This window comes from Numenius arquata, chromosome 18 (assembly GCF_964106895.1).
Source record: "Numenius arquata chromosome 18, bNumArq3.hap1.1, whole genome shotgun sequence".
In the NCBI taxonomy this organism is placed as follows: Eukaryota; Metazoa; Chordata; class Aves; order Charadriiformes; family Scolopacidae; genus Numenius; species Numenius arquata.
The window spans coordinates 184994-200114 of record NC_133593.1 but is presented as its reverse complement, the minus strand read 5'-3'; the positions used below and the strand labels follow the sequence as shown (position 1 = coordinate 200114).

At 57.2% G+C, this 15121-nt stretch overlaps 2 protein-coding genes across 3 annotated transcripts in view; one reads left to right on the top strand and one right to left on the bottom strand.

Annotated features, from left to right (window-relative positions):
- The window catches only part of STX1A (syntaxin 1A), a 76374-nt gene extending 70287 nt beyond the window's left edge, over positions 1-6087 (top strand). The window contains exons 6-9 of one of the 2 annotated variants that reach the window (XM_074160798.1): positions 3060-3133; positions 3431-3568; positions 5276-5386; positions 6010-6087. In XM_074160798.1, the coding sequence (XP_074016899.1) occupies positions 3060-3133; positions 3431-3568; positions 5276-5386; positions 6010-6087 (401 nt within the window). Of the gene's footprint in view, positions 1-3059; positions 3134-3430; positions 3569-5275; positions 5387-6009 lie in introns of those variants that run through there. The other variant, XM_074160797.1, reaches the window with a different exon arrangement.
- A 2891-nt stretch (positions 6088-8978) lies between these two features.
- Positions 8979-15061, bottom strand: BUD23 (BUD23 rRNA methyltransferase and ribosome maturation factor). The gene is made up of 12 exons (XM_074160796.1): positions 14991-15061; positions 14818-14855; positions 14411-14506; positions 14098-14180; positions 13904-14000; positions 13001-13097; positions 12596-12646; positions 11937-12022; positions 11677-11722; positions 11308-11369; positions 10111-10200; positions 8979-9959 (listed from the first exon to the last, which is right to left on the bottom strand). Exons 1-12 carry the CDS (start codon positions 15036-15038, stop codon positions 9905-9907), a joined length of 849 nt encoding a protein of 282 aa, XP_074016897.1. The 5' UTR covers positions 15039-15061; the 3' UTR covers positions 8979-9904.
- Positions 15062-15121: the final 60 nt, after the last annotated feature.

Sequence of the window (15121 nt, the reverse complement as noted above, 5' to 3'; positions counted from 1 at the left end):
GTGACCTGGACCAGTGGCCCAGGAGCCGTCCCATTACCTTGAAAGCTTGGTGTCTGTACACACCAGGACCAAGCTGATTCCATTTTACTCTTTCCATGCATCCCAGACTGCCTGTCCCAAGCTCCTGCCAGACAACCCTGGATGTGCTAGGAACACTGCTGGCTCCTGTAGGGTCTGTGCCCTGGATCCCTGCTGTGAGAGCCAGCTGGGCCGTGCTCACAGTGTCACTGAGCCATTCCTATCAGTTATTAAAATAAAAACTCCATTAGCTTTTTAGACTGTGAAATATTAGTCACATAAATAATAGAGGAATTCATTCCTGGCCATGGGCAGTTAACTTGCAGAGTAAGTATTTCATTTCAAGAAAACCAGTGAAAGAAAAATTTTGTTTTAAGGACTGTCCATTTTTCCCTCTTGGTCACTGTTTTTCCTCTTGTTCTTTTTTTCTTGTTCATTTCTGCACCCTGCCACCCTTCCTGGTCTTGGCACTGTGGTTAGCACACGGTCCAGAAAGCATCCAGAAAGCTTTGTTACCTGCTTGTGATGAGGAGGCTGCAAATTCCTTGCCCAGCCATGGATGTAAACCCTGTTGGTCTGGTGGAAATCAGAGCTGATGAGCATTAGCAGATAACCAAGCCTTTGTACTGGAGTTTCCTGCTCATCGGGTGTGTGTGCTTGGGTTTATTCCCTCTCCCTTTGTGCAGCCTCCTGGTCCCAGGAGACAGCAAACAACTTCCACATGGTGCTGGTAACACTGCCCAGAGTCTGTGGGCTCCCATCTGTTCCTGCTGCTATCACCTCCAATATCTGCTGATATGGCATCATTTTCCTGAGACAAAGCCAGAAATGCTTTTTCCCATCATGGACACTCAGACACCTATGCATGTGGGGCCCCAGCAAAGAGCAGAGCACACTAGCTCTCAGTGGTCTTCTTGTTTCTGCATCTCAGGGCAAGAGAATCATAGACTCACAGAGTGGTTTGGGTTGAAAGGGACTTTTGAAGACCATCTAGTTCCAACCCCCAGGTTGCTCAGAGCCCATCCAACCTCGCCTTGAACTCCCTCCAGGGATGGGGCAGCCACAGCTTCTCTGGGCAACCTGGGCCAGGGTCTCACCACCCTCAGGGTACAACATTTCTTCCCAATGTCCAACCTAAGCCCACCCTCGTTCAGTTTAAAACCGCTGCCCCTTGTCCTGTCACTGCAGGCCCTGGTCAAAAGTCTCTCTCCCTCTTTCCTATAAGCCCCTTTAAGTACTGAGCGGCCGCAGGAAGGTCTCCCCGGAGCCGTCTCTTCTCCCGGCTGCACAACCCCAACTCTCTCAGCCTTTGTCCGCAGCAGAGGTGTCCCAGCCCTCGGACCATGTTGGTGGCCTCCTGTGGAGCGGCTCTACCAGGTCCATGTCTGCCTTGTGGTGGGGATGCCGGAGCTGGAGGCAGTGCTCCAGGGGGTGGGTGTGAGGAGAGCGGAGCAGAGGGGGAGCATCCCCTCCCTGGCCCTGCTGGCCACGCTGCTGGGGATGGAGCCCAGGAGATGCTTGGCTTTCTGGGCTGCAAGCGTACATTGCTGGTTTGTGTCCCATTTGTCACCTACCAGTATCCCCAAGTCCTTTTCCACAGGGTGTTCTTAATCCATCCATCCATCCATCCATCCATCCATCCATCCCTGCCTCCTTCCCTCCCTCCCTCAGTCTGCACTGGTACTGGGGGTTGCCCCAACCCAGGTGCAGGACATTGCAAAGAAAGAGATGTGTAATGAAGTATGGAGGTATCTTTGCTGGAGGAGCTCCCCAGGCAGGGTGTCAGCATGCACCATGCCTTTGTGTTGGTGGCCTGACATGTCTGGGTGGGCACGGTGCCCTGTGGTGCTCCCTGGGGTACTGACACACTTGTTGTAAGGGTCTGGACGGGGTTCAAGGTTTTGGGCACCTCCTTGGTCTGAGTCCCTGATCTGGCACTGCTGGAAGCAGGGAGCACTGTCCTCTGGGCTGCCCCTGCTCTTCGCTATGTCTCCTCCATTCCCCCAATTCAGAGGTGCCCTGGACTCATCCTGAGGATCGCTTTCGATACCACTGAGAGAGTCTGTGGGCAGCGTGTCACAGGGGAGTACATACCAGAGCCCTGCCTGCCCTTCTGCTGGTTTTGCGGTTGTCAGGCTTCATAAAGTTGCTTCATTAGCTGCTCCTGCCTGTCTGCCCCCATTCGCTCCTGATCATGCCCGTGGGATGTCTCCTGCCCTTTCTGCAGGTGTGACCTGTGTCCACTCCCCCTCCCTGCTCCTACTGGGCAGCCCCAGCAAAAGCCTGCCCAGCGCCACACTCTCTGTTTAGCACTGTAATTTCATGGGTCCTACCTGGCTGTTGGCCCGAAGAAAACCCCGCAAATAGTGGTGGAGGATGGGTGTAACCCATAGAGGGATTAATATCTCTCTCCTCTGTAGCAGTGTAGAGTATGTCCATGGGGAGGGGTAGGCAACCATGCACAACGGGTGAATTGCTCCCAAAGGAGCTGTGGGGCTGAAGATACCACCCTGGAGCCAAGGATGCGGGCTGTGTTGCAGGGGGAAGGACGGAGCCTGGTTTCTTTTATGCAGCTGCAGGGCTAAAACTCGGGCAGTCCAGCTGAGCCCAGTGTGCTCATGAACTTCAACTGGCCCGAGATGGGGTTTGCCAAGAGCATCCCTGATCTTGGCTTGCTGCTCTCCATCCCTCCTCCATCACAGCTCGCCAACTGGGTTCTTACGGCTGCCAGTCCTTTGGCACCACTCCCTGCTCTGCAGAAATGGACAGCTTGACCAGGAGGGACAGACAGGCTTTCCTGGGTGAGCTGGGCTAAGCTGGCAGCTTGATCCCCTTAAAAAACAGGGGTCACAGGGCTGGCCCAGAGCCAGGCTGCGGGATGGCAGCCCCTCAAACTGCCCAGTCTTCAGTCTTGGGACTGAAGCTTTCCTCTGCTCCACCCTTGGGAGATGCCATGGAGCCAGCAGAGCCCTGCGGTAGGGCTGTGGGACCTGTGGCTGGGACAGGGGGCTCATGGCTGATCCATGCTGTGTCATTTGCAGCTGGCAGGACCACCACCAGCGAGGAGCTGGAGGACATGCTGGAGAGCGGCAACCCAGCCATCTTCTCTTCCGGGGTAAGTACCAGCACAGGCTAAAGCTGAGCCAGCCCCCTCGTCCCAGGGGACTGGTGGACATGCTGCTACAGTGGCCCAAGTACAGGAGGTGGGACCTGGGTGCTCAGACCTGGCCTGAGGATGCTGTCTGAGGAGGGGCTGCATCCTGGCTGGAGGATGGGGTGGGGGTTTGCTGCAAACTGCCTGGCTGGGGTGGCTGGAAGGGCTCTGGGGCTCCTGCTTTTCCCTCTCTTGGTGCCCCTAATCCTGGCATCTGAGGGGCTGAGCATGGTGCTCAGTGGCCCTGTCTTCTTGCAGATCATTATGGATTCAAACATCACCAAGCAGGCACTGAATGAGATTGAGACGCGGCACAGTGAGATCATCAAACTGGAGAACAGCATCCGAGAGCTGCATGACATGTTCATGGACATGGCCATGCTGGTGGAGAGCCAGGTACGGAGACACTGTGGCCCAGTGACCAACTCACTTGGGGCGGGAGGTTGAAGTGCGATGGGGCTACCAGTGGGGCCCTGCCTGGGGAAAAACTGCATCTGGGACCGACACAGCTCCCACTGGGGCTGAGCTGGGCTTCCTGGGGCCAAAGCCACCTGCCCTGTGCCCCAGAGCTGGGGGCTGCTGCGTGCCTGGGGCAGGAGGTTCAGTGATGGGCTCTGGTGAGCAGCGGGTGGCTGCCATGCAGGTGGAGGTTTCTCCACCTCCCCCAGAGCATCGGGCCCTGCCACATGAGCTTGGGGTGCTGCCAGCCTCAGTGGTCCTGTCAGGCCACCCCTGGCTGTGCCACCAGCCTGTAGCACTTGGCCCTTCAGCCGGGCATGTGCTCTGGCATCTCTGCTCACCCCCCTTCTTGCCCGCCATGCTGCCACGGCCTGAGGAGACATCAGTGGCAGGTAAAGCCCCGCCGAGCCCCCGCCGGTGCTGCATGCTCCGCTCTGCATGGCTGCGCCCTGCATGTCTGCAGCTCTCGCATGGTGTTAGGGCCTGCCTGTGGCAGGCAGGCAAGGGTGGCTGTGGCACGGTGGCATTCATGCCCCATCCTGTCTGCCTTGGGGGACAGATGGGGGGGATTTGCCATTCCCTGCCCTGCTCTAAGGGCTAGAGTGCTGCTCTGTGGGGTGGGAGGCTCCAAGCTGCTGGCACCAGGAGCAGAGGGGTGCAGGGCTGGCAGCTGCTTGCTCTGATACAGGCGTGGGACAAGTGAGAATGAAAAGCAGCAGATTTAGGCAAGGCAGGGAGCAGCAGGGCGCCTGGTGGGGGTTCAGTGCTTGGGTGGGGGGTAACACCAGAGTACCCCTGGGCTTGCAAGGCTCATCCTCCCTATTCTCCCCACCTATAGGCCGAGAAATAAGCATTGCAGAGCTGCTGGCCATGCCCCCCCAGCTCTGCAGCCCCAGTTCCCTCTGTGTCATGCAGGAGGGCACTGGGCTTCAAGTTGCCCACCCTTTCAGTTGCATGAATGACATATGCTGTCTTCAGCTGCTGCAGGACCTGGCTGCTTCCCTGTGCAGCCAAAGGTGGTGGACACGCTGGGGGACCTTGCCCAAGTCCATGTCCCCACGTCCGGAGAAGCCCACCTCCCCAGCCCACCCCTGCAACCTGGGGGGCAGAGCAGGGCAGGAGTCCCTGCAGAGCCCTGTGGTCTTACCTCGCCAGCCTCTCTCCGGGACCCCCCCACTCTCAGCAGGGCGCTTGTGCAGATCAGAGCCGTTGTCCCTGCATGTGTGTGGTTTCGTGAGCATCCCACGTGGCTGCTGGTGTGGTCCTTGCTCCCCTGCCACGCCTCCAACTTCAGCAGCATGCAGTGTGGCGTCAGTGTAGAGCCTGTTGTGGTTTTGATGTCACCTGAAATACCAGACAGGGTGGCCACGAGGCCAGGACCTTGCTGGGGAACCCCCATGACCTCACCCTTGCTTGTCTCCCTGCTGGGATGTGCACAGAGGTCCCAGCCCTTTGGGACAAAGCCCGTGGCTCGGAGCCTCTGTCCCAAGGCACCCACGGCCTGCAGGCAAGTGATGGTTCCTCTCTCTCCTGTGCAGGGCTGCCGGGCAGGGTGACATCCACATGGTGCTGGGGAGTAGCAGAGCAGGAAGGTGCTCACGTCTGCGCGCACGTGGGTGCGCGGGCTCTGTCCCCGCTCTGCAGGGCGAGATGATCGACCGCATCGAGTACAACGTGGAGCACTCAGTGGACTATGTGGAGCGTGCTGTGTCTGACACCAAAAAAGCAGTGAAGTACCAGAGCAAAGCCAGACGGGTAAGTCATGGCACTGGCTGGGGCTCGTCTTCCCCTGCCTACACTGCTGACACCTCTGTCCCTGCCTGCCCCACTGCCTGTGCAGAGGAGTGGGCAGCATGGCGCAGCCTCATGGGTGCCTTTATCCCGCACCACTGAGTGCAGCACAGCTCCTGCTGGTGGCACTAGCTGAGGCAGAGCTTCCCAGCATAGGCTGCATGAGCGCCAACGATGGGCTGTGGGGCGGGGGTGCTGCTTGAGGGGAGGAGAAGGGATAGGGTGGATCCCATGTGAGAGCCATGTCCCTTGCCAAAAAAAATATCAAGAAAAGGCACAGTCCAGCTGGGACCCTGACCGCAGCGCCAGCTGCCTGTCCCGATCCCCACACCTGGTCCCGTATCAGCTCAGCAGCTTGGGGACCACCAGCTCAGCTCTGCTAGCCCAGAGCTGAAGGGGGAGCTAGGATGCCCATCCCTGCCCCAGGGCTGCTGGAGCCCGTCTGGCTCCCATGGTGCTGCTCAGAGCCCACGATGGGCAAACAGGGACAGGGCAGATCACAGCCCCCATCTCCTGGGGCCAGCCTGCCCCAACACTCACAGTCCCCTCTCCCTTTTCTCCCTGCTGGTGCTGGGACACCTGAGCAGAAGAAGATCATGATCATAATCTGCTGTGTGATCCTGGGTATCGTCATTGCCTCCACCTTCGGCGGCATTTTCGGCTAGACTCACCCCACGGGACTGTTTGTGTGCGATGGACGGAGCCACGTGTGCTGTGGGGCCGCAGCCACGCCAGAGCGAACCACGTAGCCCCGGAGTCTCCCAGCAGCATTTCAGTTTCTAATGCATGGTTGTTTGTGATGCTGTGTGTGCGGTGCTTCTGTGTGGAGGGAGCGCCAGCCCCGGGGGCGCAGGCAGGGTGCAGGGGATAGTGATGGGCGCAAGGGGGACCTTGGCAGGGAACCCAAGCTCTCATCACTGCTCCAGCCTGGGTGGCTGGCTGGGACCAGGTAGGGACAGAGGTGTCCTTAGGTGCTGCTGCTCCTCCTGTGCTGGGCAGTCTGTGTTAGTGACAGCTGAGGATGAGGAGGGACTGATGAAGGGTGTTAGGGTTCCTCGAGAGCACAGTCAGTCTTCCCCAGCTTCCCCGTCACCTCCAGCCAGAGCTCTCATGTCTGTCAGCCGCATCTGTGCCTGCAAACACCTTTCCTTGGGCTGCTTCTCTCACGGATCCCTTCCCCAGGGGTGCACTCTGCCAGGCCCTGCCTCCCCCTGTCCCTGCCTGTCCCATGGCCGTGCCATCTCCCAATGGCAGGGCTGCCCCTCCCTAGGCAAGCCCTCACCCCAGTGTGGGTGCCAGGGGCTGGATGTGCCGCTGCTGGAGGTGGGTGCCTGATGGAGCAGTGTGGGATGAGGAGCTGCTGCTAGGGGCTATCACAGTTGCTTGGGAACGGGAACAGGCCACATGGGGACCTGTGCTGCACCCTGGTGCTGGCCTGGCAGGGCAGGAGGGCACAGATACTTTAAGGCCAGCATGTTCCACTGGCCGCCAGACCTGCACAAAAGCCTCATCATTCTCTTCTCAGGCTTGGCACACAGTGGTCTGCTGCTGCCCCAGGCCTGGGCTCTGGCCGTCGGGGTTTGGGGCTGATGCCTGCAACCCCCAGCAGTGCTTGCCTGGGAGCAGGGCTGCTTCCAGCCGCACTTCTCCTCATTGGCACCCATAGCTGGGGGTCGGAGGCAGTTGAGCTTTCTCCTGTCATGATCCCAGGAGCAGCCCTTGTTGCATCCACCCCCCTGCAAGCTAGGAGCAGCAGCCTTCATCCTCCTCTGTCCTCCCAGCTCCTGAGTAGGGCAGTGCCTGACTGTCCCTTCCATCTCTCCACCACCTCTTGGCATCCGCCTGCCCCTGCTACCTCCTCCTGGCACAGTGTCCTTCTGCCTGCTCATCCTGTGAGGCACCCACACTCAGTGGGGTGCTGTGGGAGCATATGGGTGCCCTGTGTCCTCTGTCACACCCACTACATGGACACAGCCACAGTTGGGTGGCCTGAACCTGCCAGCAGCACGGAGGGGCTCTGTGTGGTCACTGTCCTCTCCTCAGGCTGAGGGCAGGGCCCTGCCCTCACACTCCTCTGGAGACTCCAGGGCTCCAGCTGGGCCATGCACATGCCAAAGCCACCACAGAGGATCCCAGAGCAGGGCAGGCACTTGGGGCTAAGCTTACAGCCACACACTGGGGCAGGGGGCTGGACCTGAGCGCAGATGCTGGTAGCAGAAAAAGGACCCCTGATGGCAGCAAGGACTCCAGTTGCAGGCAGTGTGTCCCTGCTCCGACCGGGTAAGGGCAGGGCTGCTCCACCCTGGCCGGGTGCTGTAGCACAGGCAGTGGCCCCGTGTGCAGTGCCCATGGGTGCAGGGTGAAAGGCAGTGGGCTGTAGCCAAGACACAGCACTGCCTTCCCCAGGTGCAACCCTGCCCAGCAGCAACCCAGACACGGCTCTTTCCCTGCCACTGTTACCCGAGACCCCGCAATACAGGCCCTGGTTGCGTTCAGATGCCATTGGGAAGTGTGTCCAGCCCGGTCCCCTGCCCTGCCCAGCCCAAACCCCAGTGGGTGCAGCCATGAGAACATCCAAGACCGGAGCCCCCTTCTCTCACAGTCCCACAACTGATGCGAGCTCCAGCACCGCAGCCTGTGTGCGCAAGAGGGCTTGTGGCACCGGGACCCCCGCAAGCAGGGCTGGCCCTGGAGCCCCTCTCCAGGGCAGAAGGCCAACATGGGCAGGGTCCTTGCTCTGTGAGGATGTCTGCCTACAGGAAAAGGAGCTGGAGGTGATGCACGAGTGCCTGCTGCTCCTGCCCCTGCGCAGCTCCCTTCCACCGCAGTCTGCGCTCTGCTGAGCCAGCAACAGCACCGCAACCCCTCCTCCAGGAAGCAATAACGCTGCTGGCAGGGCTGCTCCTGGGCAGGCAGGCAAAAAAGCTCCTCTCAGGCTCTCACCCTGCAGCAATGCCCACTGCGAGCATAAGATGACTTTTTTTTTCTTCCAAGCAGCAGCTTTTGTGGCACAAGCTCACATGACATCAGGGCTGTGGCCCACCCCTGTGAAGGCACAAGGCCAAGAACAGCACTGGGGGTATTCAGCACTTGCTCCTTCCTTGTTGTTACCACCACTGCCAGCAGCCCCCCAGCAGTAGGAGCCAGACGGGGCCACAGTGGGTGATTCTGCCACTGTACTTTGCTGGGATCCTGCAGGCAGTGGTGCTGCCAGGCTCCAACCCCAGGGAGGCAGAGGAGCAGGCTGCCATTGCTGCCCCCCAGACAGGCTCACACTGTCCTCGCTGTGAGGGGAGGGTGTTTTGGTGCAATAATTATCCCTGCGCTACAGGAAGCCCCATTCAGTTCCTTTTTACCTATCATCATTGCATGTACAGACCAGATCACCAACAGTGTGGTTGCGCTTTGGGGAGACATTTCAATTTTTCTTTCCAGCCCCCCTCAGACCGCTTGTCCTTTGGGTTACACCACCTCTGTTCCAAGTGCCACCTGCCCTCCCAGCGCCGGGAGCGTGTCGATGCAGTATTCCACGAGCAGTGTGGGGCACGCACAGCTTGCACTCGAACTGGGGATTGTTTATTTTGTAATAAATGTACTTGAAGGCTTTCCGAGCCCCCCGTGGAGTTGTACTGTTGCTGTACTGTGAGCTAAGTGTCCTTGTTTTCTATGTGGATCTTGACCCTGGCTTGCTCTGTCTCACTGGGCTGGATGACACTGTATGTTCCCTCTTCTCTCCTTCACCTTTTCCTTCCCTGCTAGCCTCCCTTTTCCCAAAGCTTTGGGTGCAAAATGGCTTCCCATTTTGTGGAATTTTTATGTAGAATAAACATTTGTAACTGTAAAGCTCTGGTTGGCACTTCTCTGTTTCAGGGGAAGGAAGGAAGTGGTGGGGAGCAAGGGCTGGGCTGTGGGAACCCCAGCACGCTGGGAGCACTAAAGGATACAGGGTGGGCCTGATGCAAAGCGCGGACAGGAGCAATCGCCACAGGAATCGCCACTTTTGCCAGGAGGAAGATTTTCCCTCATGGGACACACACCTTTATACTGCCCGACTCCCTGCCTGCAGGCAGAGCAGAACCTGGCAGGGAATGAGGCGCTATATTCCCACCTCAGTACTCCCTTGTACTGAGAGCAGGACACAGGAGACCAGCAGCACTTGTGACTCGTTAACTGTTTAGTGAGGAGGCAGAATATAATGTTCTGGCTCACCTGGAGCTCCAGATGGCTCACTGCACTCTCAGGAAGATAAGCAATGGCACTGCAGACACCAAGTAGCCAAAGCACTCTCTACCACTCTACCTTCTCCAGGAAGACCAGGCTGAAAGCTTTGCAGTTGGCTGTCTGAGCCAGTTTACACCTTCAAGAGCCATAATGACCCGTGCCAGCAAGTCCCAGGCCTGGCATGCCCATCTGTGCCATCCACGGGAGGCTCGCTGGAGGGACCAACGCGCCATTGTCCATGCCAGCAGTGTCCAGAGCAATTCAGAAGCGAGGGCGGCGCTTTCGACCTGTGTATTTTGTGTCTGCTCGCACTTCCCTGTGCAGAAAAGCAGAAAGCAACTAAGCACAATCCACAGGTCATTCTGGGAGGGGAAGGGAAGGGGGTTTGTGGCAGGAGTTTGAATGGGTGACAGCAGGCCAGACCAGCGCAGTCAGGCTCAGCTGAGGCAAGACTCAGCTGAACTTACTTGCCCTGTCGTCGCCTACGCTCCTTCTTCTCAAGAATCCAGTCCCGGCTTTTCTTCACAGACTTGCCCTTGGCGTTTCTGAACCGTGTCCTACAGAGAAAATGGACAGCAGCTGGAGAGAAACTGAGGTGTGGGGGTAGTTTTCTGCCCTGGAGGACTGCCACCCAGAACCGGGCATGCCTTCTGCCTCACAAAACCAGTGAGTACCCCTCCCACCACCCCTGGGAAGAAAGAGGCTCAGCCAGCATTAGGGCAGGTGGCCAAACAGTCCAACTGCAGATGCACTGCGGGAGGAAGCTGCTTCCAGCCCCAGCTCTGAGCCAAGGGATACCTACCCTACACAGGCTGCAGCAGGCCAGTACTCCCCTGTGCCACACCTGACACACCAGCACCACGCTGGGCTCTGGGATCTCAGGGGAACAAGGGTTCAAGCAAACCCACTTTCCCCTTGTCTGCTCTACTCCAAACAAAGCAGACAAAGCCTCTGGCTTCCCAACAAGTTGCCAGCTCTGCTATTGCCCTCCAAGACTAGGTAACCCCTGGACTAAGTGAGCAGAGAACAGCAGTGTAAGAGGCAGGAAAACATGGCAGCCACAAGCTCCTGGCAGCCACGACGACTTTCCTCTGTTTTTTGTTCTCTGTCTCTCCCAATGGCTGCAAGAGGGGCTCCTCCCTGCACCACTACCATGGGAGGAGACCTGGCCAGCAGATCACAGCTAAGCAGAGCTAAGCAAAGAATCTGACAGCAGAAAAAAGGGAACACCAGGCTTCAGGCACAGCAGCCTGTCTCCCCCGCTAAAAAAAGCCATGCTTGGTATCACCAGCACTGTAAACATTCCCCCTCCCATCACCACTGACCTACACAACAGCGCTGAGCTGGAGAGCCAAGTGCCAGGCAGAAAGTACACCTCAAACCAAATGTTCAGCTGCAGCTCTAGGGTAAGCATCAACAACAGCCCCACGATGCCATAGCAAATCCCTCCAAACTAACCCATTCTGTTCCTTGTGTCTGGGGCCCTTTGATAAGATAAATCAGTGCCCATGGGTGCTGCCAAGGGTCTTCCCAGTCCCGTCCCTTCCCTTCAGCCAGTTCTCACACAGCAGTGTTGTGGTCCTCACAGTCAGAAAAACCCAGCCCTTATACCCCCCACATTCCTTGCTTGAGGAGAACTTGTGGCTTCATCCCCTACATGATACCTCTCATTGGTGAACTTTGCCTGGTGTATCTCTTCTCCATCGGCACACTCAGTACCAAGGCCCTGAAAAGCAAGTTGGGAAGTTTAGCTCTGCTCTGGAGCAGACAGAGCTAAGAGTCATGCCATCTAAATTAAAGGGAACCCAGGGCTCTGCAAGGGGAAGGACTGGAGCAGGGACAAACTGGTCTTCCAGATTGTGGCAAAGAAACCAGATCTTGGGGAGAGCAGGGGTTGGTGAGACTGACAGCAAATTTATAAACCAAGTCACATCTGCATGCGCATAGCTGCTTGGCTCCCACTCTCACCCACAGCTCTTCCATATCACCCAGCAGCCAGGAAGGAAACTCTGCTGCCTTGTGGATGTCCTCACCTTCGGTAATGTGCCAGATGCCCCAACAAAGAGACAAAGGAAGAACCTGAAAGAACAAGAAGAAGGAGCATGAAGCTGGGATTCAGCATGTGATTCCCAAGCAAGACCGAGATTGTTTATAACAGAGTCAGATCGAAGCTGTAATCTCCGTCCAGGAGCATATCACAGAAGAGAGAACAGCTTGGAAAAAACCTAAATAAATCACTGCTAAACCTAGGCCTTGCCCCAAACACACACATACACAGAGACACAGGACTCACTTCTTGGCTTTGGCACTGTTGGGGTAATCTACCACCATTCCCCCGGTAAAGCCAGCTCTCATAGCTTGGGCCGTGATGAGCTCCAGCTGGAAAAAGAAGCATGTGCAAAAGTTATTTAGTGGTCATCCACCAGCAATGCCCAAGAGACTTTTGGGCTCAACCACAGCTAACTGCGCATACCAAAGATGACCCATTTCTGCTCCTGTAAAACTCTGCACCATGCTCTAAGTTCTGCAGTACCATCCAGACACCAGTCAGCTGCCTTTACTTGGTTGTCCCTCAGTCTAGCCTGGGTTAATTGGCACAGACTCTCTAGGAGAGGGATACTGGGCTGGATTTTCCAGCCCTGAGGAGTTACAGTACAGTGCTGATGACTACAGTCCAGTCTTCAAACCCAGTCACATGGGAAAATCCAGGAGAGCAAATTCAGATCATGTCCTTCCAATCTCTTTGATTTTATGGCTCAGCCCATGACAATCTGTGAAGCAACAGAAATTGCATAGGGCATTCTCCTTGTAGGCTTTTTTTTGGGGGTCTTGAAGAGCTTTACAGATGGCAGGAAGGACAGAGACACAGACACAGACCCAATGTGGAGAAACACGATGCATTCAGAGCACCAAACAGCCTGTTCCTCTTCCCCACTGACTGATGTCCTGTACCTGTTCTGAGTTCTCAGGGTACAGCTGCAGGACGGCTCGGGATCCTCGGGCCTACAGGAAATAAAGTCGGTCACAAACCTGCCTCAGTGCAAGCAACCCTTTTAGTGACCCAATTCTTAGCCCAGACACTAGTGCCTGCCTCCCCAAAGCCTCCTGGAGAACTCTCCCGGGAGAGCTGCTCAGACTGCAGGGCCAGCTCCTCCACAGCACAGCAAGGCATGGGGGTAACAGCAGGGATCAGAGAAACATGAGACACCATGCAGGCAGGCAAGGAGACAGGAAATGAGTGCTCCTGCCAATCCTCCATTTCAGAGCAGCATTTACTTAAAACACTTGACTTAAAATATGGACCCACGAGGATGTATAAGTAGGCAGAGGCCTGACTGGGGAGAGCGTGACACTTACCAAGGCAGTATAAAGAGTTGAGAAGAATCGATAAAGGCGTTTTGGAGGGCTGTGTGATTTCTTATCAGCATTACAAAGCCACTGCACTGCAGAAATACTGAGAAAGAAAACAAGACCCCCAGGACACTGAGCTATCAACTGTTTCGCAGAGCCTGTCACCTCCCTTTAGCTTACTTCCAGCACTAAGCATGTGCTAGGCTTCAGGGAAACTATTTCTTTTCCTCTGTGTATCCTTGCCTTCTGCTTTGCAGTTACACAAATCCCTCTGGAGACTCACTATGCCAAAACCCAACAAAGTGCAGTAGCTATTCAAGCACAAAAGAATCACCAAGCATCCCCTTTAGGCCAGGTGCTCAAATAATTCAAGTACTTGGCTGTGGCCTTTGCATGGCCATGCAGTTTTTTGCCAATGAGCAATCCCAGAGCACTTGGACGAGCAACGGACAGACCCTACTCCTTCCTAGCACCTTTCTGAAGTATTCTCTAAGCAGAAACGTGTTTCTGTCCCCTTCACCTAGCCCTTCATCCCAAAACCAACCACCAAACCTTTCATGCAGGGACTGACCTTGCAGCTGAGCAATGGTACAGACATACTTTCTTGTTTTCCTCCTTGGAGCAGGTTTTAGCCATCCTGATAATATCACCAATTTTATTTTATTTACTTCAATAAACTTCCTATCTCACCAGCACAAAAGACAAGCACTACTTGGGAAACAGCCATTGGAAGCTGCTTCTACCATCCAGAATCTCAGCAGCTTTTCCTAGAGAGGTGAAGTCAAGTTGCATGGAGCAGAGATTGACTGATAAGGACAGTCGCACTCATCATACATGGACCATGTGTACTGTACAAACAATGCAGTTACATGAAGCATCAAGAGAGCTCGCTTATATACACAAACGCACCTGATACAGCCGTCAAACATGCCAGGCCTAAAGGGAATGCCATGACCCACATCTGCAAGAAGAAGGTCTCCTTCCACCTCCCTTTCCACGGCCACATCTGCACAGAACACAGCACAGCTCAGCCAACCATCTCACACCTCTGGGGGCCACCTCCGAGGTGAGGCGAGGGTGGCAGGGGAAGAAGGCTTGCTCACCTAGCATGGCAGGGCTGATGTCCATGCCAATCCAGTAGTGACCCTCATCGGAGATGTAATCCCCACTCAGTCCAGAGCCACAGCTGAAGGGAGGAAGGGGAGAAAGCGCAGACATCACGGGCCTGGTCTAAGAGTGATTCCAGCACACCGCAACGCTACAAGCAACCTGTCTCTCCTTTTCCTCTTACAACAGAGAGACGCCAGTGCCTCGGGGCAGGGATGTCCCTCGCCCCTGGGTGCCTGTCTGGCCCCAGCGCTGTAGCCAGCTGAAGCCCCACCGTGTGCCACGACACAGGCCAGGGCCCTCACTCACCCCACGTCCAGGAGGAGGCATGGCTGGTCCTCGGGCAGTCCCAGCAGCTCCACAGCCCGCTCCGACATCTGTGACTGGATCTCCACCACCCGGGAGCTGCAAGCCACGGCCAGGGAATGAGCAACCCCGCAGCGCAACGCCCCCTGCCACCGCCTCACGGGAGGATTTCACACACCCCCGCCTGACGTCGGGACCCCCGCCATGGAGGGGTTACCCCCCCCGACGGGACTCCGCCGCCGCTGCCACACAGCAGGGTCGTCCCCGCCAAGGCCTCACGGCAGAACTCCCCACACACGCCGGGTTCCCCCGCTGTCCCCCCATCACGAGACACACACACACCCCGCTACCGCCTCACGGCGGTACCCCTCCCCGCCGGCGCGGCCCGGCCCGGTCCGGTCCCACCGTACTTCTGCGTGTACTTCCGCGCCTCAGCCTCATCGTAGAACTGCAACAAGAGACAACGGGAGGCAGTGAGGCCCGGGACCCCCGGCCCGGCCCGGCTCTTCTCTTCTCCTCTCCCCCCCCCTCCCCCTCCCCCTCCTCCTCCTCCCCCCCCTCCCTCCCTCCCGCCGTCGCTCACCAGCTCGGGCGGCCCGCGGTGCTCGGGCCGGCGTCCGCTGCTCGCCATGCCGCCGCCTGACGTCACTGCCCCGCGCCGCGCGGAGGGCCCCGTCGCGCGCAAGATGGCGGCGGGCGGGCGCTGAGGCGGCA

Coding starts and splice junctions, on each gene's coding strand:
- BUD23 (XM_074160796.1), bottom strand. CDS start 15,038: ATGGCGAGCAGCGGACGCCGGCCCGAGCACCGCGGGCCGCCCGAGCTG. Junction 14,001..14,097: donor CATCAGCCCTGCCATGCTAG/GTGAGCAAGCCT, acceptor TGTTCTGTGCAG/ATGTGGCCGTGGAAAGGGAG. Junction 11,723..11,936: donor AACAGTGCCAAAGCCAAGAA/GTGAGTCCTGTG, acceptor TTGTTCTTTCAG/GTTCTTCCTTTGTCTCTTTG.